The 26,695-nt window shown below is 35.7% G+C and overlaps 3 protein-coding genes and 1 non-coding gene across 8 annotated transcripts; all 4 read left to right on the top strand.

Annotated features, from left to right (window-relative positions):
- The first annotated feature begins 50 nt into the window (after nt 1-50).
- On the top strand, nt 51-11,557 carry zgc:103601 (Arylamine N-acetyltransferase, pineal gland isozyme NAT-10). 4 transcript variants are annotated; one of them, XM_067402269.1, is made up of 2 exons: nt 51-110; nt 8,988-11,556. In XM_067402269.1, exon 2 carries the CDS (start codon nt 8,995-8,997, stop codon nt 9,859-9,861), a length of 867 nt encoding a protein of 288 aa, XP_067258370.1. In that variant the 5' UTR covers nt 51-110; nt 8,988-8,994; the 3' UTR covers nt 9,862-11,556. The 4 variants fall into 4 exon arrangements, with proteins under 4 accessions (XP_067258370.1, XP_067258372.1, XP_067258371.1 ...); XM_067402271.1 differs by lacking the exon at nt 51-110 and adding an exon at nt 6,524-6,647 and having other exon boundaries at nt 8,988-11,557; XM_067402270.1 differs by lacking the exon at nt 51-110 and adding an exon at nt 6,611-6,651 and having other exon boundaries at nt 8,988-11,557.
- Nucleotides 11,558-12,466: 909 nt separating this feature from the next.
- cnep1r1 (CTD nuclear envelope phosphatase 1 regulatory subunit 1) lies at nt 12,467-15,329 on the top strand. Its single transcript, XM_067402272.1, has 6 exons — nt 12,467-12,647; nt 13,631-13,702; nt 13,905-13,978; nt 14,060-14,169; nt 14,297-14,351; nt 14,458-15,329. The coding sequence occupies exons 1-6, from the start codon at nt 12,623-12,625 to the stop codon at nt 14,497-14,499; spliced, it is 378 nt and encodes a 125-aa protein (XP_067258373.1). The 5' UTR covers nt 12,467-12,622; the 3' UTR covers nt 14,500-15,329.
- Nucleotides 15,330-15,829: 500 nt separating this feature from the next.
- On the top strand, nt 15,830-25,528 carry gpatch1 (G patch domain containing 1). 2 transcript variants are annotated; one of them, XM_067400693.1, is made up of 19 exons: nt 15,830-15,930; nt 16,093-16,227; nt 16,317-16,402; nt 16,510-16,673; nt 16,756-16,853; nt 16,985-17,040; nt 17,409-17,654; nt 17,748-17,898; nt 18,084-18,163; nt 18,259-18,463; nt 20,195-20,551; nt 20,642-20,820; nt 20,938-21,065; nt 21,521-21,824; nt 22,978-23,266; nt 23,374-23,508; nt 24,870-24,964; nt 25,058-25,191; nt 25,324-25,528. In XM_067400693.1, exons 1-19 carry the CDS (start codon nt 15,861-15,863, stop codon nt 25,349-25,351), a joined length of 2,940 nt encoding a protein of 979 aa, XP_067256794.1. In that variant the 5' UTR covers nt 15,830-15,860; the 3' UTR covers nt 25,352-25,528. The 2 variants fall into 2 exon arrangements, with proteins under 2 accessions (XP_067256794.1, XP_067256793.1); XM_067400692.1 differs by having other exon boundaries at nt 25,055-25,191.
- An 827-nt stretch (nt 25,529-26,355) lies between these two features.
- Nucleotides 26,356-26,429, top strand: trnat-agu (transfer RNA threonine (anticodon AGU)). The gene has a single exon. It is a non-coding gene; the product is annotated as a tRNA-Thr (tRNA).
- The last annotated feature ends 266 nt before the right edge of the window (nt 26,430-26,695 follow it).

Below are 26,695 nucleotides of genomic sequence, written 5' to 3'. Positions count from 1 at the left end.
TTCTCCTTGTTACCATAGGATGCTGCAAATCTTTTTTTTTCAACCTGTGAAATAAACCAACTTTATAACAGCTGAGGAAACTGGCTCTGGGTGAGAAGGCAAAGGCACAAGTAGGTTCTTTCACCTCAAATATTACTTTTCATGTAGGTGTTATGTTACTGAACGTCACCATATTAGTTCACATAAAAATGAGTTAGTTTCTACAAATGCAAATTTTAACATTCAGTTGGCAGGCTCTATAACTTTTATTTCTCGTAGTAACAAAAAGATCACTAGGGTAATTAATTTTCCAGGGAAATTATTTAACAACAGAAATACCAGTCATTAGTTGCTGTAAAATATATTTCTACAGCAATCTTGCAAACTTACTGAACTTTAAAGTTTTTTTAATCATTTAGAGACTTCTTGATGCTGTGTACGATCTGTCCTGTTTGTCTATATATTAACCATCATAACCTCTCAGTAGGTGATGGTGCACCTGACCTCAGTATGAGCCAATGCTGCTTTAAAGCTCTTCTGACCTATGAACATGTATTTCTGATGAGTCAGTTTTGTTGACATGACAGTTAGCAAAGTTTTCTATCCTATTAACTTGTCCATGCTCTACGTCGTTAAGTTACAATTATGATTAACACATTGGAAATAAAATAATATAATACTATAATTATGTTGGCTTGAAAAAGCCAAGATACTGAAATGCAAGTTAAAATTATAACATAAGTTTATAGTTATGCCATTAACCTATAGTTCAGGTACTACTGATCCTACTATGGCAGCAATACACACACACACACACACACACACCTACACACACACACACACACACACACAAACACACACACACACACACACAAACACACACAGTTGTTCTAAAAAGAACATGCCCAGACATGATTAGTTTAATTAATATATATATATATATATATATATATATATATATATATATATATATATATATATATATATATATATATATATTAATTAAATATATATTAATATAATATTAAATTAATATTATAAAAAATAACATGCCAAATTAGTCTTCCGGGGTTTGACGTAATCCCTGCACCACTGTAATGTTCTCTTGCATATGTATTATTAGTAGTGCTTGTGAATCTTACAAAGTTATTATTACTTTTATTTATTTATTTATTTTTATTCTTCTGTACAACAGAAGAAGTTTTCGCTCAGGTGGCTAAAATTAGGATAAAAAAATTCCATAACATTATGCTAACAACATCTTAATCATGGGTGCTTCTCAAACAGAAGACTGCATCATAGTGAGGCTGTGTCCTTCCTAGTCCAGTCCTTCGGAAGCTTGTAGGCTAGACTCCTCCTCAGCATTAAACGCTAGAATGAGACGGTCTAGTAAGTGCACATGGCAACATCACCGCCCACACGGTCACACCACGAAAATTCTATTGAAAATTAATTATTAGAAAAATACTTTATAGTATTAAAAATCTCTATATTAACTGATTTTTGGCATTAAACATTACATTATTGGCAATTTAGCGTTAAGTGATTAATTTACAACAAAACAAAAAGATAACATGTAAGATAAAAATAATGTTTTCGGAGATGAAGGCATAAATTCCATAGCCTAATGAACTCAGACAATCTCAGTTCCAATTTGTTTTCCGTCAGATCTTTTTCGTGAACTGAAATGTGTGCCAAGGATTGAGGGTAATTAAAGGACGCAAAGGATGTACTTACTCTAGTAATAACAGTAAATTATGCATAATTACAAGTAATTAAACCTAAACCAAACTCTAACCGTAAGTAAAATGTAACTACGTCACCTTAAAATAAAGTGTAACCATACTTTTTATAAATTGCATGTCATTTATCAACACAAGTCATCTAGTTTTCATTATTAATTTTATTATTAATATGACATTCTAATATCAATCTAGATCACTGCAAAGTGCAACAAGTCTCTTATACCAGCCACCGAGCGAACACACATGTATCATTATAACATAATTTTCAACACATTCAATTAGTATTTAGTATGATTGTTTTAACCATGTAAAACAGCGCTGCGTTACCCCTCATACACAATGAAAGAGCAGAAGCAGCGGACTGCAGCAGAAGCATTAGGGATGCAGCGAAATTTCAAATAAGCAACCTCTAGCGGTGAAAATTACATATTGTACCTTTAACATTTGACAAAACGTTGTGACATTATATCTCCACTTCAGAATATTGTAGAAACTTGGGGGTGGACTCATTTCATGGACATCATAGCCACCTTAAAGTCTTCCGCCGAAAAAAGTGAAGAGGATTATCTGTGGATCAGAACATTGTAGAGACAAGTTAGCTCTTTTGATTCAGACACACATTCGGTCAATTATTTTCACCCTTGTAACTGTCTAGCCACACCTTAGCAATCATTTACTGCACCCTAGCAACCATATGGCAGCATGAATAAGCCATATCTCAGCACCAGAACATTGTAATAACTTTGGGTTGGCCTCTGTTGATTTGGAGCAGAGTACTATTACCATAAAAACTCTATAGCAACTCCATACTAACCATCTGTGGCACCTAGCAACAACCTAGCAACCATCCAGAGTACCGTAGCAACTGCCTAGCAACAACCCAGAGTTCCCTAGTAACTGCATAGTAACCACCTAAAAAAAAAACACATAGCCGTCACCTAGCAACCACATAGTATGTAACAACCACCTAGCAACACCCTAGCAACCAATCATAATACCTTAGCAGCTGCCTCATAACACTCTAGCAACCACCTATGCCACCCTAGCAACCGCCTAACAACACCAGATTAACCGAGTACAAACTCGTAGACCCATGAATGAGGTGTTAAATTATGTGATTTATTGAGGAGAGGTGTGCTATGATCAGGCATACGATGTTCGCCCAGCGGGCAAAAAAAGCCCATAGACTTAACATGGGACATACCCTAGAACCTGCATAACAGCATTAATAAGTCATATTTCAGCACCAGAACATCATAGATATATGAGGGTTGGCTCTATTAATTGGGGCGGGCAACCAGTCTAAACATATAACCCTGATGAGTGCTTAGCTCACCATAGCTACTGTATAGGAACATGCAAAGCCATATGCACCAGTGGCCAGTTGCATAAACATAGCTGCTAAGTCTGACCAACTAGCAGGGCTAATCAGTCTTACTTTTCCAATTTAAATTAGATCAATCTACCTTTTTATGTAACAGACTTAAAAAAATTATGACCCGTCTTGTAAGACTAGTCATGCAATCCGGCCACAGAACATTGTAGTAACTTTTAGGGTTGGCCTCTATTGACTTTGGGCAGTGTACTGATCCCATAGATAATCCCAAGCAACCACCAAGCAACGCCCTAACAACCAGTCAGAATACCATAACAAAGACCTAGCAATCACTCAAAACAGCCTAGCAGCTACAATACAGAATAGCAACACCCTAGAAACCCCCAAATACCTAAGCAACTGCCTAGCAACCACCTACCAAAAAGTATTTATCTATTTATTTTGTGTAGCTGATTACCTTCGTATTGAACTGGAGGAAAGGCAAATAAATAAACACAAAATAGCACAACAGCGAGCATAGCGGTCCAAAACTGAACATGGAAAACTGTATAGCAGAAGCAAAATAAAAACAAATTCGGTACAAGTAGTCACATCATCAAGCTCTGGCAAGATTAGTACACATACACATATCAATAAGATTAGTACATATATCAGTAATCACTAACATTCACTCATGTAGATAAGTGATGCTTTAGGATATACCAATAGCCTTTATATATTTTCTTCTTCGTCTTGTTAATGGCCGCTCAATCCTAACATACCATTATTTTTATAATTGGTTTATTTTAATTATAAATGATTTCTCATGTTTGTTTGTTTTTTTGTTTGTTTGTTTTATTAAACTGGCGGGTTTTTTTATCACACGACAAAAACAAACTCCGTTATGCGTGTTTGTTCATCACCAATTACCTTTTTTCTTACGAATCGCCAACAAATCCTCCTGCGCATGCGTTCTCGGCATCATGTCATTCGTGCAGCAGTTTTCAGTTCATTCGAGTCGAAAGTTTGGTTCATTTCCTTTTGCAAACACGTTCAAAAGATTCACCGATTCAAAATAACAGTTCATTCGTGTATCCGATAAGATCAAATGACCGTGACCAAATGACAGTTGACTGAACTAAACCAAGAACGTACAAGTGCAAATTGGAATGCATCTTTTAAAAAATGAGGAACTGTTACAACTTAGCAGTACATAAATGAAAAGAAAAAGACAGCATAGGCTGCGGTAGACATCAAAGCATGTCCACAATTATCCCATATTTGCGTAACATCCTGTCTCCTTGACATCCTGTCTAAAAAGCCTTTACTGATCGTTTTGAGGCATCCTTCGCTGCCTAAGTAATTTTTTTTTTTTATTTTTTTATTTTTTTGGTAATAGGCTAAATGTCCGGAGAAAAAAGCAAAGTGGCCAGTAATTGTTTGCTTTGTTATGACTAAAACTCACATAAATATTTTCTAAATCATTAGACGTAGTTTATGATACCTTGGGTGCCCGTCTGAAAACAGTTACTCCTGTAAGGTGCCACAAAGATGCAGTTTGACTGGGCAGTCCATATCATAGGTGTGTGTGTATATACTGTACATTGTAAACATGCATATTAAGGCTTCAAATAAAAAGAAACAAAATTGTCTTCAGTCTTATAAATATTAAAATTTAAACATAAATAATTACTGGCCACATTGATAATGTTTAATAATGAGCTTGTTAAATACGTTGTTTTGGAAGTTTTAAAGTAAATTTATACTATAAATTTACTTTAAAACTTCCAAAACAACGTATTTAACAAGCTCATTATTAAACATTATCAATATAACATAATCATACTGATGTAAAGTTAAACACAATTGTGTTTTTAAAGCCAGGAGCAGATTCATTTTCAAAGAGAGAAAAAAATAAACAGAAAACGGAAAATACCTTGTGTGACCTAAAACTTCTCATTTTGCTGTGCAAAGAACACCGGAAAAAGGAATTTCCTCCTCTTTGACTAACTCGTGATATGGTTTGTCTCCTGATTCAAGTGACAAGAGCTTCGGATTCACAGGCTTTAGAGTTTGCTCAGTGATGCATGTTTTTCCACAACAACAGCTCTGTGTCTACTGACCAAACCATGTTAAAACTCTCACTCACTCTTTCTGCTACTTCTACTTTTATCCCAAAAATGTGCATATTAGAGTACAAATACATACCTTAAACCAATGTACTATTATGAAAGGCTGCCCCAGTGACAAGCTGTCGTACCCCTAAAGGTACAACTTTTACACTTTGTTTTCTCTGTGTGTGCCCAGACAATCTGAAATACACATATTATGTTGCACAATCATCACAGTCTGCATGTGGTTCATTTGCAGTGTCCCACATGCAAGAGTGTCTCTCTGTTGGACACGTTCATCCGGTCTTGTTCAGTTTATGGAAGCTTATCATGCTTTCTTTGTTTTCTTTTACACTGCAAGGACAGACAGAGCAGGTTGATTTGCAATTGTGAGATGCTCAATTACTCAGAGTATTGTAGATTTTATAGTGGATCATAATTTGCACTGTATATATATTTTTTTTCTGAATAAAAAAAATGCTATTTTTTTCATTTTTCTGTTAGATTAGATTAATATCAAAAGGGTTTTTTCTGGAGAACACCAGTATTAACATTCAGGATTGCTATTAGTTGTACTTCTTCAGAAATTAAACAGAGCTTTTATAAACAGTTACTTGATGCATGTGGTTGACACCAGGGCCCGGTTTTTCAAAAGTAATACACTAGGATTTTGGATAATGGATTGGATCAAATCTTGAAAATGTGTTTTTCAAAAGAAAAAACAGATTACATAATCGGATTAGATCACGTAATCCAATCTTGGTTTTGATCCGGATCAAACCTTTAGTTTGGGTTTTTCAGAACTTTTTTGTAGGATTTGGATCACTTTGATCCAAAAAAACAGGATTATCCTGATCCCAACAGGGGGTAGGATTTCAAGGTGGATTCCAGGAGGAAAATGTAGTAAAACTTTAAAACTAGTCAAAAAATACAACATTTTTATCATGTAATATACATACACATTTTTATCTTGCTCTTGATTAGTTTAACTGTTAAAGTAATATATCAAATGCAGACATTAGTCTATATTTAGCCTTTCGGTAACCTACTCTAAAGTAAAAAGAAATTTTGGTGCCATAAAACAATCTCTAAACAGCTGTAAATATCCAACAAAAATATATTTAATTCAAAACCCATATTCTTTCTATCAACTTGTCCCTTTAGGGCCTCCGTAGAGCACTGGAAATCCAGATTTGGTGATCCTGAAAAGTTCCTATCCGGATCAGATTGATCCAATCCGATGTTGCTTTAAAAAACTGGCTCCAAAAGTAAGATGGATTACGTGATCACGGATCGTAAAAAAAGGATTACTAAATCCGGATCAATTTTATCCGGATTAAACCTTTTGAAAAACCGGGCCCAGTTTTTAATACAGCAAATAAACAAAACTGATTCTGAATATTAAATATTAGCTTGATTTAACCACTTGAGGACGCTGTAGAACAATTTTAAAAAGGCTCCTGATTTGAGCATTGTCCTTCTACACAGGTTTCAAGTGTGCGTAAGTGTTAATATATCTTTCTATTTTAGGTATCATATGTTTCACAATAATATGACAAGAGTAGTAACCATATTCCTCACAGACTGTTATCTGATGAATTTAACGTCTGGGACATTATACAATGCAGTAGCCTGTAGAGAGAGCAGTATAGGCCTAAGAAATAATTGTATGATGTATTCTCAGTCAGTTCTAGCAGAGACATTACACAGTAGATTGGGGATCAAACTGTATCTGCCTAACTAATTTTAGCAACAGTCATAAGACAAGAAGCATGCTGTATCATGGCCTGCTGAAACAAACAGAAAAGCTTTGGTTTCGATTTCCATCAGCAGTAGTGTAACTCTGTGAAACACTAGTTTTGTGGTCTATCACATGACCGTTTGAAACGCGATAGTGAATGCTGCGTGTTCAGTCGTAAAGAAACGTTAGTTTTGTGGATTTTGCACTGTGTATATCATTCATAGTTAATTTATTACATACAATGACACGGCTCTGTGGTTCAAGGGTTCTTGTGTTATTCAATAACCAGTCCTTCATTTTGCACACATTCTCTTCAACTCTCTCTGGACTCATCTTAGGGGTAGGATTTGAAATATGAATATGAAAAGAATGACATTTTAAGTTCTTTATTGCTTGTTTTAAATGGGTCATTGACGAATAAGGTTGAAAAGAAACAATATGATTACATTAAAGATCATATTAAAGATATGATTAAATTTGAAGATTTATTAAGTGTTAAGAATGAGTGGTTTTATAATCAATTAACACTACTTTTGTTATTTTTTACAATATGGACAAAATTTGTCACCAAAAAAAGTCAAAATTTTGGTTTTACCGAATGACACTTTTGGTTATACCGAATGACGATATTTTCAAACAATGCTAACAGACACCTAGCTAGCTTAGATAGCAAAAGGACAATCAAACATTTTATATTTAGTACAAGTTTTTAAAATATTACAACATTTTCCATGTTTTTCTGAATGACCTGATGTTTTGGGACATGCGAATGAGCAAGTGAAAACATGAATTATTCAAATAGTTAAAAGAGAGTTAGTTACTTTGCTTCATGACCATGTGGTACTTTGCAGGTGTCTGGATGATATCACTTCATGTCACATGATACTGACTGCATGACTTGATCCAAAATGGTCGCTTTATATTGGTTATTATTGGGCACAGTTAATATAATGTTAAAAAATCATGCCAGAATAAAAAAATATATACATTTATTACATTTTAAGATATTTTAATCACAAATGAAATGGCTGTATTGGCCTTTGAACTTTTAAACTGAATGACCTTTTGACACTTCAAAATCTTTAAAACACCTTTATATGTAGTATTATATAATTATATATAATATAATTAAAACCATTTGGATTTGATAAAAGAGATCTAGTTGTACTACCTTACGTACTTTGGGAGTCATATCTTTGTTTTTTATTTGGACAAAAGAAAATTACCTGTCACGTCATTGACCCAAATGAGAGGGATTTGTGCTCATGTTTTTTTATGTATATAATGTCTTAAAGAGGAACCTGAAAATAAATTTAAATTTAAAATTTATTTTTAATGTATTTCAAAATATACAAAATGGCAAAAATTCAACTGATAATATATTTTTTCTTAAATATATTTTTCCATACATTGTCCATTTTTATGCATATATTCTCTTGCTCCTTGAAGTATATATTTGCATTTGAAATATATATATATATATATATATATATATATATATATATATATATATATATATATATATATATATATATATATAAAATTCAGACATTTTTGATATTTTTGATATATTTTTACTAGTGGGTGCAAGACACAAATAAAGTAAACTGAAGTAAACTGCAAAAATAAAGTAAAAATAAAGTAAACTGTGACATATTATACCCAAAAATTCTTCATACAGTGGACTACCAGTGAAACTGATAACAATTTGGAACCAAAAATTATTCAGACATAATTATCTGTTATCTGAAATAATTAAAATAAATTTTTTTCTGACACAGTTTAACTCTGAGATCTTGTCATATTTTATTACCATTTTTTAAAACTATAATGAATAAACTGTATTGAAATGTTCAAGGTGTCTGATTAAATTTTGGTTTGACTGTATATATATTCTTTCACATTCTGATTTTCCTAAATCTTTCTTTGTTGATCTCCATTGTTGCAGTTTTTGCTATTTGATTCTTTATCATTTTTGAGTTCCATAAAAGGATTAACATGGTTAATATGCTTTATCACATCAAATTTCTTATATGTTATAACAATTTAAAATAGCTACATAAATTCTGTTAAAATTGTTGCATTGTTTCTTGTAGGGATATAATGGATCTGAAAGAGTACTTAAACAGGATTGGGTTTACTGGCCAATATGACAAAGCCAACCTGGACAGTTTGTTCACCATCCACAAGCTGCATGTTTTGAATATTCCATTTGAGAACCTCAGCGTCCACTGTGGGGAGAAGAACACTATGGATCTGCACACCATCTATGATAAAATAGTCAAGAGCAATCGTGGAGGCTGGTGTTGTGAAAACAATCTCTTGTTCTCATGGGTTCTAAGGGAGATGGGGTACAAATTCACCATACTAGGCGCCAAAGTGTTTAACTCGCTGGAAAAGGAGTACCTCCCCATGGAATCTCATCTCATCAATCTGGTGGAGATTGACGGGAAGCCGTACATTGCTGATGTGAGCTTCGGAGTGTCGTACCAAATCTGGCATCCCTTAGAGTTGATCTCAGATAAAGATCAGCCACAGCCTTCGGGTGTGTTCCGCCTCATAAACGACGGGGTGAAGTGGGTTCTGGAGAAGACCGGAAGGAAGCAAGTGGTCCAGGATAAGGCCTTTGCTAATTCTAGCCTCATAGACAAAAGGCTCACCAAAACAATCTACTCTTTCACATTAACACCCCGTGATGCCGATCATTTCCTGGAGACATCAGAGGACCTGCAGACCAATCCAGAATCCCTGTTCATGCTCAAATCCATTTGCTCTCTTCAGATGCCCACAGGTTTCAGAGCTCTGATTGGTTGGACGTACAGTGAGGTCACATTCAAAGAGGATGCAGACTCGGTGGATATTAAAGAAATCCCAGATAGTGAAATAGAGGCTTTACTGAGGGAAAAGTTTAACCTGGTGTTAGTTAATAAATTCACACCAAAAAACAACAAAGCTGATTATTGTATCTAGTACTCAGCTAATTCACTCATCTAAAACTTTAATACCCAGTGTGTTTTGTTTTAATATTAAGATAAAAATTGTACCTGAAGGGTTCCTGAATCATATATGTTGTTTGTTTCTTTCTCTCTTTCATTACTTTGTCACAGGACAATTTGAAGCAATAATCTTCCACTGCATTTTCTTGGCATAATAGTTGTTGGATTTTACTGGTAAGATGAATTCAGACTGAGCATTAAGAGGGACACACACAACTAACATTATTCAATAAACTCTGCTAATTTCCTAATTTCTGCTCTTCGCCCCTGCATTCATCTGCCTTTCTCTTCAGCTAGTAAAAGAGTTTAGAGGTCTAGTAAAACGACTGGATCTAAAAGTGTTTGTGAAGTTTTGTGAGCAAACATAGCCATCAATTTTGCCTGTTTGAGAACAATAATGACTGCATGTTTATAAAAAATCTTAAGTTCAGTTGCTGCTTTAACATTTTAAGAATAATGAAATTGGCTGTCATTTCAACTCATTGTTGAAACTGTTTAAATTATTTTCAAGTAGGCTCATGGAAAAACATTTGTTGCCATGACTTATTGATCATATAATTTTTTACAGAGAATCTTACTATCCTAACTTTAAATAAGTTCAGGGTCATAAAGAATTTTTATAATTCAGATTTATAAACATACATTTAATTTAGCGAATTAGGAGGAAAAAACAGGCATAAAAGTAAACGTCTTGGCATCTTTGGAATTTGATATAGTTAAAATGGCTTGAACATCCAGATTTTTTGTTGTTGTTGTTTTGTTTTGTTTTTTTATTAACCAATTAGTAATGTACAAACAACATGGCATTATTAAGGGTTTTTCTATTAAATCATATTCTTCTATAATGAAAAAAAAAAAAAACTTTATTGCATTTTTCTTTTTCATCACTTTGAGGGCTTTTATATAAGAAACAAAAAAAAAAACATTGTTTTTTAAGTACTTAGATTTGTGTATATAAAATTCTCCCAGCATAAGAATGTTGTTAATCAGGAAGTCATTTTTGTTACTGTTCATTATAAGTCCATAGGTGATGTCCTTTAGAGTGCAGTTTCCAAGGTGAAGCACCTTTGGATAAAGCCAGTCATGAATATCAGACCATAAAGCCTCCACATACACACAATGAAAAAATAGATGATCCGTGGTTTCAATATATCATCACAAAATATAAATTTATTAGAATCAAACCCAAATCTAAGTCATAGGAATTCACTGGATGGATTTATCCCATTTAAAATTTTAAAATGATTTTCTTTAATTTTGGGAGGTAAAGGACATTTTAAATATTTAGTTCTAAGTATGTGAATGATGTCTTTGGAGAAATTATGTGAAATTGAATTTCTATAAGCTACTATAGGATAAGAAATGTTGTTAAACCTATTTGTGATCATTTTGTTTGAAAGTTTACCTCCTTTAAAATCACAACCTTCAATTAAAAGTACTGGAAATGGTCTTGGAAATAGAATAAGATCAAATTTCTTTAATTAGACAAATAACAGAGTTGGGGATAGCTTTAGTAATAGAGTTAAATTTGGCCTTATTGCAATGAACATCCTGTTTGTTTTGTTTTCAAAAAATAAATAAAGGCTTACTTCTGTGAAAAATGAAAAATGATTTAAAGGTACCCTAGAACGTTTTTTCACAAGATGTAATATAAGTCTAAGGTGTCCCCTGAATGTGTCTGTGATGTTTCAGCTCAAAATACCCCATAGATTTTTTTTAATTAATTTTTTTAACTGCCTTTTTGGGGGCATAATTATAAATGCGCAGATTCAGGCTGCTGCCCCTTTAAATCCTCGCGCTCCCCGCCCCTGAGCTCACGATTGCCTTAAACAGCATAAACAAAGTTCACACAGCTAATATAACCCTCAAAATGGATCTTTACAAAATGTTCGTCATGCATGCTGCATGCATACATCAGATTGTGTGAGTATAGTATTTATTTGGATGTTTATATTTGATTCAGAATGAGTTTGATGGTGCTCCGTGGCTAAAGCTAACATTACACACTGTTGGAGAGATTTATAAAGAATGAAGTTGTGTTTATTAATTATACAGACTGCAAGTGTTTAATGAAAATAGCGACGGCTCTCTTGTGTCCATTAATACAGTAAGAAACGATGGTAACTTTAACTACATTTAACAGTTTATTAGCAACATATGCCAACGAAACATTTAGAAAGACAATTTACAAATATCACCAAAATATATCATGTTATCATGGATCATGTCAGTTATTGTTGCTTCATCTGCCATATTTCACTATTGTCTTTGCTTGCTTACCTAGTCTGATGATTCAGCTGTGCACAGCTCCAGACATTAATACTGGCTGCCCTTGTCTAATGCCTGGACCATGGGCTGGCATATGCAAATATTGGGGGCATACATATTAATGATTTCGACTGTTATGTAACAGTCGGTGTTATGTTGAGATGTGCCTGTTCTTCAGAGATCTTTTAAACAAATGAGATTTATATAAGGAGGAAACAATGGTGTTTGAGACTCACTGTATGTCATTTCCATGTACTGAACTCTTGTTATTCAACTATGCCAAGGTAAATTCAATTTTCCATTCTATGGCACCTTTAAAAAATAACTAACATGTTTCTTTAAGATGACGTATTCCTCTCTAGTAGCCAATGAGAAGAGAGCTTCCGCGATTGGCTGGTGCCCGCTGACGGTAGTTGCGTGTGTCTGCAGGCCTGAACTGAGCGTCCACAGCACTGGTGGGAAAAGCAATGAATTCATTAGAACAAGCCGAAGGTACTTTTCAGTAGATAGATTATTAGTTCAATGCACTCATCTCCAAGTGTCATTTTCATATATTAGCACCGCATCCACGTGTTTGTTATGGCATGTTAGATGTATTATGTTGACACTGGGCTGCTAGCATGTAGGCTAAGACTCTTAGGTTATCACCGAGATCTCGGAAAAACTGATGCCTCAACAAGAAGTGCAGCTCTTCTGTCATTCGGTCTTGACTTTAAACATTGTTGGTCAGTCATAACACCACTATACCAGACGCTCATGCCAGTTAGTGTACATTGTCCATTATATTTCACAAAATTTTGAATCCATAAAGCTGCCTATGCCTTGATATATGCCTGGTACAGCTGATATTTATGTCCCTATAAACTCAATCAATGTTATTTAGTCTCTCATCAGTCTATTTGCCTATCTGTATTTTTAGCTCTTGTTTATGCATTTTTCAAAGTGATGTGAAACTGTAGCATGCTGACTTAAAAGAGTAATTCACCGCTGGCAATATGGGCTTTTAATAAAATGTGACTGTCTATGCAGTAGAAAGGTTAAATGATTTTGAAAGTGGTGTTACATGACCAAAATGAACTGTGGTGTTTAGTTTTGCCAGAAAGGTAGGGAAACTCCAACACCCATAATTCTCTCGGCTCGATCCGATTGTCTGCAGATTGGAATGCAAAAATGTGGAAGTATGATCTGTAGTTTTAACAAGCCCTTTATAGCTGACAAAATACACCATATTTTGCATAGCATACAGCATACACCATATACATACATGCATACATACATATTACTGACATTGTAACAATACTAAGCTGGATGAAATCCAGTGAACTTGTCCTCTGGAAATAAAAAATAAAATAAAAAAATAAATAAATTGTGTTTGGGATCTGCCTCAATATTTTAAAAAGAGAGAGATTGGAAAATAGATGTTACTTACCTCACTGTAAGTACTGTGCTGATATAAATGTTTTTCTCATCCCCAGACCTGAAGGCTTTTGAGAGGAGACTGACAGAGTATGTGTCTTGTTTGCAGCCGGCTACAGGTCGTTGGCGCAGTAAGTCAGTCCAGCTTGCCTGGTCAAACCTTTACTGTATCTGTTTCAAGCCATTTAAAACCTGGGTTATGCACCTATATTCTGAGCCAAGAAGTGTACACACTTACTGAGTGTTCATAACTCTCATATATCCACAAAGATTGGTCTTATTGTGCAATACACTGCCTCATTTTAATTCATGAATTCTGTCTTCTTTTTGCAGTGATTTTGATTGTGGTGTCAGTGTGCACAGCCACGGGAGCCTGGAACTGGCTTATAGATCCAGACACTCAGAAAGTATGTGAATTTAAAAGATGTTGCAATAAAATCAGATTATCATCTGATTTTGCATTAGTCTTTTGTCATCTCTCTCCACAGGTTTCTTTCTTTTCATCTTTATGGAATCATCCATTTTTCACTATCAGCTGTGTGACACTCATTGGCCTTTTCTTTGCTGGAATACACAAACGAGTTGTTGCGCCATCTATGTATCCTTCTCAATGTTGGAAATTTGCAGAGGTGTTCGTTGTGCTCAGCCGTTCTATTGAGTATTAGCAATTCCAAGACTGCAGATTATCAGTGACTACTGGATCTCTCCTTAACTTCTTGTTACAGTATTGCAGCACGCTGCCGAACAGTACTAGCGGAATATAACATGTCCTGTGATGATGTGAGTACTTGTGTCCTTTGCATTGCCCTTTATGGTCTCTCAATTTCACTGATTTAAGAACACTTTTCTTGTGCATTCATTTGTATTTTTCCCCTTCTTATGCTAGACGGGGAAACTTATCCTGAAACCACGGCCTCATATCCAATAGCACCTTGAAGAGATGGAAGTGGAGAGTATTTCATATCACCATTAATTAAAGATTGCACATCGGCCTCAATGCCGAGGATATTATCCAAAGTGTGTGGGGATCCACTTCCCAAATAGGACTCTAACTTCCCATTGCAATATATGAAGAAGCAATGGGAGCTCAAAAGGAAACATTTTGAAGAAAAAAAAAAATGGTTTCTGATATTTTTAAATAACATCCTTATTTTTCTTTTGGAAAATTTGAGTTTTATTTGATTGTGGGTTTTGATATCCTCATCTGTAATACTGTGGTCTTATTTTAGATGCATACGGTGTATGTATTTTTAAGTAAATTGCTGAACACATAATAAAAAAGTGTAGATATTTGTTCACTTTAAGCTGACTTTTACATGTAGGAAACATTTATGAAATGTTTATGCCTATGGCATGATGCGCTGCTTTTTGTTGTTTTTAAAGAACATTTATGCGACCAAAGGCTGCACTAGTTTAACATAAAAGGGTAACAGGCAAATGCAAGTGAGTGTCATGGTTGGCTGAGATTTTATTTACTTTCACTCCAGAGTTAAAATCTACAAGAATATCTTAAAGTGAATTGTGTTGGCAATAATAAAAGTTGTTTGTTGTACAGAGTTTGTTGCTATTTGTTGTTATTAATGTCACTGAAACAGCTAGTTAACATGAAAGCCAATGCGTCTGTCAGTTGAGACAGCTTATTAAGCTTATTAGTTATTCAAATCTAAGTTGGAAATTATTTTTCATTTATTTAAGTCATCACGTATTCTTAAATTCATGCATGGTATAATATATGGCCTATAACAAAAAATAAAGCATTTCAAGAAGTCTACATTTATGCACATATTGGTGTTTTATTTTGATTGTAATTTTTTCTCAGTTCGGTTTGTTGCAGCCGTGATACACTTAAAATATTTTATTAGAAGATATAAAACAATTCCTTCAGGACCTCAGTATAATTTACATTGAAATATACAGGCATGGTTTCACAGATGGTTGATTCAATTAGGACATTTAAGTAGCTTTTAAAAACATGCCTTAGAAAAAACGTTACTGGTGTGCATCTTGAGACAAAACCATGGTACTGACATATTTAAGATATCTCAGTGCAAGGTGCTTTCAGTTAAAACTGCACAATAATGCATTTTAGTCTGAGACTAGGCTTAAGCCTTTTCTGTAAAACCGGGGGTATGAATCTTACAATCGAAACCATTATGAATCGTTCATGTCGGTGAGTTGACTCGAGAACCGCTCGGACCGACTTTGTGATTCCGTTGAAGTGATTCGAGTCGATTGATTTACGAATCGGACATCGCAAGAGCTCACGCGGCCACCGTACTTATTGTAAACATGGCGTCCGACGAAGATAGCGATGAGGATTTCGTGTCTTACGGAACTCCTTTAGAGCCTCTGGAAGAAGGTACTATATGTGTACAATGAAGCTGTCATTTGTTTGAATTTGCAGGTTTTTAATGCATAAGAGCCGTGAATATTTAATGAAAACAGCAGACGCTGAAATTTCACACTTTCCTAGTTCTTTCCTAGTTATCAAGTCCACGTTGCTCGTATGTGTTTATTTCAGATGAACCCAGCAGAAAACCAGTACCTGTGCACGAGCAGACGGTTAAAGATGAGAAGGGTCGATACAAGAGATTTCACGGAGCTTTCACTGGTGGCTTCTCCGCTGGTTATTTTAACACAGTGGGCACCAAAGAAGGTCAGTGCCAGCCTTGCTCAGTGCAGTAATGCTTTTGATTCTATTAACCGGGTCTCGTCGTAGTTTAACAAGTCTGCTCTGTACTTTAGGCTGGGCACCATCAACATTTGTATCAACTCGACAGCAAAAGGCAGAGAGACAGAATGCTAGACCAGAGGACTTTATGGATGAGGAGGTAAGTGTGTGAATCTCAGGTCTCACAGCTCAATAATACTGTACCTTGATACCTGTAAAGTTCTTGGCGTGTAATTTTTTTCAAATAGAGAATATGTTTTGTTAAAGGATTTTAGTGAGCATGGTATTGCCCCAAGAGAGATTGTCACTACAGATGATTTTGCATCGGAGAGGAAGGATCAGTTAAAAGACAAAGCACGAGCCGTCAGCTCTCTTGCTGCTCTGATACCTGGAGACACTGGACTGCTGGAGGAGCTTATTGCCCCTGCACGGTATGCATCACTCTAACTAATATGGCCTAACTAAAATGTAATTGAAGACTAAACTTATTACATGGCATTGTGTAATTGCCAGGTCGTCTATTGGTGTGGAACTGCTGAGAAAAATGGGCTGGAAAGATGGCCAGGGGGTGGGACCAAGACTGAAGAGAAAGCAACCCAAGCAAAAAACTGGTGATGAGAGAAGATATCACAGATGTTTTTTTGTTTTTTTTTCTCTGAAGTGCCATTTTTAGGCTTCAGGAGTGGAAAAGAACCATGTTAACATTTCAAGAAGCTTAGTTTTGCTGTTTCTCGTCTTTCAGATGTGGTTAGAGCTTATGGCTGTGCTTTGCCGCCCAATGGATCAGAGGAATCTGAGGTGAATATTGTTTAATGTTTATAATGGCTGCATCCGAAATCGCATACTCTCTGAATAGGTACTCCTTTTGAATAAGTACTTACTTCATGACCGTTAAAAAATTATGTTCTATATAGTTGCTTCACTGCTATACACAAATCTCTCCTGTGGGCTCATTGGATAGTAAAGAGTCAGTCATATTTGCACTTGTACTGCATCCAGGTACTTTTTGCATACCGTTTTATGAATTCTGAGATACTACTCATTTCACATACTGTTTTTTTTTTTTTTCACTTAGGATATAGTAGAGAAGTTTGCATTATTCGGATGCAGCATATGTGATTATTATGTGAAGAATTTAGTCAGACTGAAAAACTTTTTTTGTTCAGGAGGAGGAGGATGAATTTGCTCCAGAGAATGTGACCTTTGCCCCCAAAGATGTGATCCCAGTGGACTTCACCCCTAAAGTGGACTCCCATGGTCTGGGTTACCGAGGGCTGAACCCTCTACAGGCCTTGGGTGGCGAGTCCGGTTTAGGACACATAAACCTCTTCACACTTCACTCTGACAGAACAACCAGCTTATTTGGAGACAGAAAATCAGGACGACAACGCAGGGGTGGGATTGGAGGACAGGTAACGCCAAAGTGTTACAATCAGTATTGGCCTAGAAAACTAAATTTGAACACTTCCATTAGAAGAAACATGCTGACATCAGTGTATATGTAGGCTTTTGGAGTTGGTGCAATGGAGGAGGAAGATACCGATATTTATCATAAAGACTCCTTGTCCAACTACGATACTGTGCTGGGAGGAGAAGAACCAGGGGATGGACTCTTCGGATGGACTGCTCCCCAGCAGTACACCAGGAAGAAGAATGGTTGGTGACAGGAAGTCCTTAGCTGTGTCCTCATAATGTCATGATGCATTTACTCTGCATCAGGATGTCAGAACTGGGTGCTATTTGAGTGTCCTTTGTAATGTGACCATACTCTTACATGTGAAATTGTAGGCTTAGCAGGAAAGATGGCTCCTCTATGACAGATGTTTTTGTTTTTGTTCCAGACTCAAAAAGAGACGTGGCGTATTCGGGCAGAATTCTGGAGGGGTTTACATTGGCCTCCCAAGTCACAGAGATTAAAACTGTAATATATACAGCACTAGGCTTAATTTCTTATATTACCTTATTTGATGTGAAAAAGTTGTGCTGTTAAAATATTCTCACTGGTTTTGTTTTTAGGTCTATCCTCCCCCTGATCTCCCCCGTGATTATCGGCCTGTACACTACTTCCGTCCAGTGGTTGATCCATCCACTGTCAGCCCCATTGTTGCCCAGGCACTGCAGGCTTCACGTGGACACCTATCACAGGATGCACCACAGCAGGGTCGTCACAAATTAGACTCTACTCAGAGACGTGACATGCTTGGAGAAACGCCACTACAGGGTAAGGATGTCTATGTGTATCTGTTGAGGTTGTTTAAGAGTGATTTGAATGATAGATTTGTGATTGCAGGTGGATTCCGATCAGGGCTGTCAAAATGTCGCATTTTCATTACACGGTTATCAAAAGAATTTGCAATAACGATATGATCACATTATCTATAGAATTTTTTTTTTTTTTTTTTTTTAAAAGTTATCAGTCAAATTTATCATTCACTTTATTTTGTTTTTTCTCACAAAAAAAAACATCACTCAAAATCTGAGTGTAGGGAGGTGAGGAGAGAGAGTTTTGTTCAGGAAGCTAGATCAAGTGTAACTGTACAAATGCATACAAAAAAGAACTTACTGTTGATCAGCTCTTCTTGCTGACTGGGATAGGTAGGGGTAGTGTGTCTTGCTTTCGTCTGTCATCTCCATTTCATAACGCGTGGCAATAAGGTGCAATACCCCCACCTACTATCCGTCAACCAGATAGTTACTGGCACTGGATTACAGTATTATTAATATCTTATACGTTTCAGATATCATACCTTCCTCGTTAGTCCAAAAACAGCTTTTATTGAAACAAATCTCCCAAAACTATTTTGTCTCAGTATGACATAATAGTGCGACGAAAAGCCGCATCTGCAGAAGATCAACACCTACTTCTACATCATTGTCTCTTTAGCCCCACCCACCAATTCACGCATGTCATATAGTAGTAAATACGAGAGAGATGCAAATACAGGATTGCTCCAGCAACACTTGAATTTTAATAAAGTTTCAGATTGCATCAGTAAGACACTGTTTGATTGTTCGCTTCGTTATACTGCGAATTGTTTTTTTTAACACATTTTAAGACAGTTCGACACAGACTTTTCAGAGAGACTAAGAATAAAAGATGATGCAGTGCCGACTATATTGGATCTGACTGTAATGTTGCAACACACAAGTGTGATTAACAATGCTTTTACTGTGTCACTATTGCTTTGCCTGTTACAGATCATTTGATATGTACTCACTTTACTTTCAAATGATGAACAATGAATATAAGAATGACAGTGCGTCAAATGATGGTACATTCATTCATAATTCGTTTACACAAAACACTGCAAGTCTTCTTTTGTCTACTATAATTGTAGTAACTCCAAGTACCTAAACTTTATTTGCCACAACCAAGAATTATAATGCATATGTAATATGCATAAATGTTTCAACTATGTAACGAGATAACTTTTCTGTTGTGTCTTTGGTTCAACACTAATATTAATGTAATAAAATACAGTACTATGTCACAAATACATAAGGAATAAATATAAAGAAAGATGATGAATAATTACCATGTGGAGTATCCTTGGTATTTGTGTAGTTTTCTTCTGATTTGGGATCAGACTCTGGCACAAACAGGTATGGTGAACATTGGAAGTTTTCAAAACAATTCCACACGTGTAATGGTGGGGAAATCGAAAATTATTTTAATATGCAAAGCTGTTACCCAATCATTACAGTGGGTGTTTACTTCCAAGTCTTGAATGCGGCATGTTAAAACAGAGTGTTTCAAAGAGAGGGTTAAAAAAAACAGGATGAAAACTAGCTTATTACTTCTTCTAAATTAAGGTGTTTTTTTATTTAAAAATCTTGCTAACATTATTAAGTGGACCTCAAAGAACATTATAAGATTTTAAAAAAATTACTCTTTTAATACAATTTATAACACAAACTTTTGTCTAAAATGTTTTGTTTTTATGTTCTATAGGCCCCAGTTCTGTGTTTGAGTTGCTTGACAGTAAGGACAGAGAGCGGCTGAATGAGATCCGCAGAGGGGCAGAGGGACTGAACAAGTCAGCGGGAAGCATTTCTTCAGCTGTGGATCGAGCTGCTGTGGTGGCTGCGGCTAAAGCAGCCGCTTTGCAGGCCCTGTCCAGCCGTTTCCAGTCAAACACCCCACAGCCTGATTCCCATACTCCTGCTTCATCTGAGTCCCAGATGGCTTTGAATGCTTGGTCTGGTCCCACTGCAGATGCTAGCAAAACATTTAAACCATTTGCAAACAATCCTCAGAAACAGGCCCGCTATGATCTGTACATCAACAAACTCAAACAGGGCAATAAAGGTGAATTTGAACATTTATGTTTGGTCTGATTTATCCTGGATTTTCCTAATCTGTGCTTGGCTAAATACCTGATTTCCGCAATATTTGTAGATGCCCTGGAGTCGAGTCTGGACTGCTCCATGACGGAGTGGGAGAGAGGGAGAGAAAGGGACGAATTTGTACGCGCTGCATTACTCTATAAACCGAGCAACTCTTCACTCTCTTCGCGCTTCACGCGTGGCAAACAAGAGGATGACACAGACAGTGTGGAGGTCACACGGGATCAAGAGGTAAGAAGCTCCACCTTGAGTTCAAACAGTTAATCTTTGACATAAGAATCTTTTTGACACAAAAAATGTATAATTAAAAATAACAATTAATTGTACTTTAATATTCACTCTATTTAGAATGATGTGGATGACAAGCAGGCCGCTGTGAAGATGAAGATGTTTGGGAAACTGACCAGAGAAACATTTGAGTGGCACCCTGATAAACTATTGTGTAAAAGATTTAATGTTCCAAACCCTTATCCAGGGTAAGAAGTAGACTTGTGGATCTATCATATGATATATCTGAAGACATTTGTTTACTATTGGAGTAAATTAAGGACAAATGTCTCTAATAAAAAACAAACATACAAAAAATGTTAGAAATGTTGGGAACAAAAAACTAATTATGGGGGGGGGGGTTGGGTTCATATTACATTGCAGCCTCAAAAATGCAATTACTGTTAATGCAATGTGTTTTTATTTATTTTTTTATTAGTCCAATTCAATGTTTTTTTGTTTTTTTTTTATGGAAGGTATTTTTTGCCAACCTTTAAATTAATGGAATGATAAAAATTTAATTAAAATGATTACATGTTTAAGTTTAAATAATAATGATAATTATTATTATTATTGCTTTAGCATTAGGAAAGGTTTGTAATAAATGTATTTTTCAAGTTTCTTTTTCATTTGGAGTTTAATTTATCTTTTGTCTGTTTTGCAGGTCTAGTTTAGTGGGAATGCCTAAAATAAAGAGAGATAAGTACTCAGTCTTTAACTTCCTGTCCATAACGGATAGCAGCCAGGTCAGCAGGGAGGCCCCAAGTGCTCCCAAACCTCCCAGCTCCAGCACAACCCTTCCCCGTTTGACTCCAGAAGTCTCCAATAAGAGATCCAGGTGGGATGTACCAGGGAAGGCATCTGAACCCAAAGACCCACTCAGTGCATTCCTCAGTGAAACTCGCAGTGAGGTTTCAGTGGCCCAGCAAAATGAAGCTGACACCCAACATACTTCTGTCACTCCAGAGGTACCAATGGATGCTTGATTATATTGATTTAACATGCCAATAAAGAGCCTCCCCTGAAGAAAAAAATTGGGATGTCACAATACAATACCAAAAATCTAGCAGTCTGAACAGTATTCAAGTAAAAATTGAACCACATAAATTGAATAATCAAATATAAAATAACTCTGCATACTCATAACTATAAGTTAAATATAAATATAGATCAATCCTTTATTAAAGCTTTTCTTGTGTTGTTTGATTAACATTAATTATACAGACAGCCAATAGAAGACAGTAGCAGGTTTTAAAGGATTATTTCACTTTCAAATTAAAATTTCCTGATAATTTACTCACCCCCATGTCATCCAAGATGGTCTTTCTTTCTTCAGTCGAAAAGAAAGTTTTTGATGAAAACATCCCAGGATTTTTCTCCATATAGTGGACTTCAATGGCCTCCAAACAGTTGAAGGTCAAAATTACAGTTTCATTGCAGCTTCAAAGTGTTCTACACGATCCCAGACGAGAAATAAGGGTCTTATCTAAAGAAACCATCAATCATTTTCTAAAAAAAAATTTTTAATTTTATACATTTTAACCATAAATGTTCATCTTGAACTAGCTCTCTTCTTCACATTAACATAACCGACCGTGCTTATGTGAATGTTCACCAAGATGGGCATTTTGACATAACTGTGTGTATTTGAACGTTTATGTGTAATAAGCTGCGAAAATCTGTCACTCGCGAGAGGCGGTTATGTGTGTGCGATTTGGTTGAGAGTGCACTGACTGAAGACTGTATCTCAGTTCGCTCGAGTTGGCCACTTCATAATTTAAAATCGCTTGAATTCATAAACTGAATTGGCATGATATAAAACGATGTGCGCTAAAGTCTTGTTTTTCACCATGCAGCTCACTTGCAGAGCATGTGGATACTATGGATGTGAAGCCATTTGCGCATTTTGAGAGTGAGAGAGGGCGAGAATGTCTCACAGAAAGTTTTAAAATTACTGATTTGTTCTGATAATCTGTTTGGGTTCAACCTACATGCAATAGTCCATAAATGTTCGATACTATTTGTACTTACATTACTGTAGAAAAACAAGTACCGTCAAGTACATTTTAAAATGTTGATACCGACTTGGTACTGAAGTATCAGTTCTTATGATGTCTGCAGGTAAAAGTGAAACAGTCCGATGGGCAGCAGATTGAAAAAAAGACTGAAGAAGAGGAGGAGGAGGAGAAGGAAGAGGATGAAGAAGAGGTGAGGCCTCCAATGGATCTCTTTAAAGCCATCTTTGCCAACTCGTCGGATGAGAAGAGCTCGTCGTCATCTGAGGATGACGGCGAGGAAGATGAAGAGGTGGCTCTTTCAACATCTGAACCAATTCAAAGCAGTGCAGGAACAGTGAACCCACTCGTCTCAGCTCAGATCAGTCCTGTTCCTGACATCAGCAAAGTGACAGGTATAATCTAAATATGCTTTATATGAGCAGTTCTACAAAAACCTCTTTTAATGATTCAGATGTCATTGTCATAAGCATTTATTGACTCTATTTACTCTTCCCCTCAGATCTGAAGCATCTTACAGTTCAGAACATGCCATCTGCTGAAACTACAGCACAGAATACTCAGTCCTCTGTTAATGCACCTGCTAAATCACAAGGCCTGGATGAAGAGGAGTTTGGCCCCAGACTGCCACCACCTGGTCAGTCACTGTAACCACTACATCACCACCACCCTCAATTTATCATATAAACCAGGGGTGTCAAAACTCAGTCCTGGAGGGCCACTGTCCTACAGAGTTTAGCTCCAGCTTGCCTCAACACACCTGTCTGGAAGACTAGTATGCCTAGTAGACCTTGATTATCTGGTTCAGGAGTGTTTAATTGGGGTTGGAACTCTGCAGGACAGGAGCAGGATTGGACACCCCTGATGTAAACACTGTGTGACTACATGTTGAATCTCAATCTCACACCATTCAAAGGTTTGGGATCGGTAACATTTTTAATGTTTTACAAAGAAGTTTCGTCTGCTCACCAAGGCTGCATTTATTTAATTAAAAATACAGTAAAATCAGTAATATTGTGAAATATTATTACAATTTAAAACAACTGTTTTCTATTTGAAAATATTTGAAAATGTAACTTATTCTTGTGTTGGCAAAGCTGGATTTTCAGCATCATTACTCCAGCCTTCAGTGTCACATGATCCTTAAGAAATCATTCTAATATGATGATTTGCTGCTCAAGAAACATTTTTTTGTGCACAGATGTACAAAAATATTTTTTTTTTTTTTTCAGGATTATTTGATGAATAGAAAGTTCAAACGAACAGCGTTTATTTGAAATATAATCTGTTGTTACATTTTAAATGTCTTTACTGTCACTTTTGATTGATTTAATGCATCCTTGCTGAAAAAAATAATAATAATTTCTTTAAATTCTTCTCAAAAAAATAAAAATAAAAATTCTTACCGACCCCAAACTTTTGAACGGTAGTGTATAATGTTATAAAAGCTTTGTATTTCAGATAAATGCTGTTCTTTTGAACTTTCTATTCATCAAGGAATCCTGAAAAAAAAAAAAGTATACAACTGTTTTTAACATTGATAATAATAATAATAATAATAAATGTTTCTTGAGCAGCAAATCATCATATTAAAATGATTTCTGATGGATCATGTGACACTGAAGACTGGAGAAATGATGCTGAAAATTCAGCTTTTCCAACACAGAAATAAATTACATTTTATATTATATTCCAATAGAAATGTTATTTTAAATTGTAATATTTCACAATATTGCTGTTTTTTAATGTATTTTTAATTAAATAAATGCAATATTGGTGAGCAGACAAAACTTATTTTAAAAATATTAAAAATCTTACCAATCCCAAACTTTTGAACGGTAGTGTAGTTTCTTTACAAGACTATATATACTATCTAATATTTTTGAAAATACAGGTACAGTAATTTTAGAGTTATTAGTTTTTCTCTTTCATCCAGAATATTGTACTAGCCTGTTTTTTATGCTAACATAAAGTTTACATTGTTCTTCTCTTCATTAGGTCTTGTGCCACCTGCACGCTCACCGCAGCTGAAGAAACAGAAGAAAAAAGATAAAGAGAAACACAGAGCCAAGAAACACAAGAAAGAGAAAAAGGTAGTTTTTCTGGAACAGATTTATTCAGTCGGAGTGACAGTCTTCTTTGCAAAACTAGAAACATTACATCGTTTCTCTATCTTTTCTCAGAAGAAAAAGAACAAGAAGCATAAGCATAAAGGGAAACAGAAGAAGAGGGTGGAGGAGTCCAATAGCAGCTCAGACGACACTGACTCCAACAGTGAAGATGAAAATAAAGTTGTGTCTACTAGTGAACTGCTTCAGAGGTCAGAGCTCATATTTGCAATCATATAGCATTTTATAATACATCTTTTAAATGATAATGGTATCTTGGTATAATATATTTGTAATTTAACAGTTTGAAGGATGATTTCTCTCTCTCTCTCTCTCTGGCTTAGGTTAAAAAACATCAAGAACAAGATGTAGAAGAATTGAGAGTGAGGACGTTGTCTTACGGAAACGTCAAGATAATACAGTGAATACTAATATTGTGTGTGTGTGTATGTGTGTATGTGTGTGTGTGTGTGTTGGTGCATTTATTTACACAAGTGTACCTAATGGCAAAATGTGTAATGATTGCAGATATTTTTTAATAAAAAACATTAAAATGTCAACAAACACAATGTGATTAACCTTATTGTAACGCAACAATAATTTGACCATATGCTGTTGTTTCAGATTCATGTTACTATAAAAGCAATTATGGTACAACTTGAAATGTGAAATAAAGCTTTTCTCTGCTTTATTAACTGGAAAGTTGCTGACAGTTTAGGTGCAATAACAGATAAAATTCACCTGATGTCAAGAAAGAACCAAAGGAGGAAAGCTCAAAGGAAGATCCAGGTAAAACTTAAAAACTGTGTGTCAGAACTGTAGGCTACCTACTTATGAACTTTTTGAGACACGAGTTTACATGAAGTGTTTAGCGCCTTTAATTAACCGTCCGTCTTTTTTTCACTGTTATGCATCAATTTCATAGACTGTAAAAGATCAATGTAAAGCACGTGTATTACGTGTTCAGTGTACGCATGCGCGTTTGGCGCGAGTGCTCGGTAAAATAATGCGTATGTGCGCAGGCGTGTAACCTGTAAGTGACATCACTCGCATGTCCCACCCGCAAATTACACCTATGGATTAAAAATATTGCGAATTCCAATTAAGACAAGATGAATCTAGACTGAATACTAGCTGGTTAGTTAAAATGACTTGAAATCAATATTCAGGGATTGACTTGATAGGTAGCGTAGAACCTGCTTACTCTACTCAAACAATATATTAAATATAATTTCCTAAATGGGGGCTGAGGCCCCTAACATTGAAATTCTAGAATCGCGCCTGCACACGCACACATTTATATAATCTTATAATATATACACGCAGCGTGTCTACACCGCAGTATATATGGCTCAGGTACTGACCAATCACACAGCGGCGCCGTGGCTTAGTTGGTTAAAGCGCCTGTCTAGTAAACAGGAGATCCTGGGTTCGAATCCCAGCGGTGCCTTTTATACTACGAAGGCACAACTCTACTTTCAGGTGCACAAAACACTGTATACAAATACGACATATGCTATAAAAAATACATTTAAAATGGACTAATGCGACTGGAAATGTATTGCAAAACTTTCTCATCGTATGTACGTTGTAAAAACTGAGCAAACTGTTTTGTATTTTGAAACCAATCTGTGTAGAAATATTTAAAATGGCTCTCATACGATATGCTATTGTTCAGCATGTAAATAATAAAATGGTGCGCACGCCATGATTTAC

The sequence above is a fragment of the Chanodichthys erythropterus genome, chromosome 11 (assembly GCF_024489055.1).
Source record: "Chanodichthys erythropterus isolate Z2021 chromosome 11, ASM2448905v1, whole genome shotgun sequence".
NCBI classification, from domain to species: domain Eukaryota; kingdom Metazoa; phylum Chordata; class Actinopteri; order Cypriniformes; family Xenocyprididae; genus Chanodichthys; species Chanodichthys erythropterus.
Note: the sequence above shows the minus strand (reverse complement) of the source record. Positions and strands in the feature narration are given on the sequence as shown.

Excerpts from the sequence above, each read along its gene's own strand:
- zgc:103601 (XM_067402271.1), top strand. The coding sequence starts at position 8,995 with ATGGATCTGAAAGAGTACTTAAACAGGATTGGGTTTACTGGCCAATAT.
- cnep1r1 (XM_067402272.1), top strand. The coding sequence starts at position 12,623 with ATGAATTCATTAGAACAAGCCGAAG. Across the intron at positions 12,648-13,630 it reads TTCATTAGAACAAGCCGAAG|ACCTGAAGGCTTTTGAGAGG; the intron begins GTACTTTTCAGT and ends TCTCATCCCCAG. Across the intron at positions 14,170-14,296 it reads CGAGTTGTTGCGCCATCTAT|TATTGCAGCACGCTGCCGAA; the intron begins GTATCCTTCTCA and ends TTCTTGTTACAG.
- gpatch1 (XM_067400692.1), top strand. The coding sequence starts at position 15,861 with ATGGCGTCCGACGAAGATAGCGATGAGGATTTCGTGTCTTACGGAACT. Across the intron at positions 23,509-24,869 it reads CCCCAGACTGCCACCACCTG|GTCTTGTGCCACCTGCACGC; the intron begins GTCAGTCACTGT and ends TCTCTTCATTAG. Across the intron at positions 24,965-25,054 it reads AACACAAGAAAGAGAAAAAG|AAGAAAAAGAACAAGAAGCA; the intron begins GTAGTTTTTCTG and ends ATCTTTTCTCAG.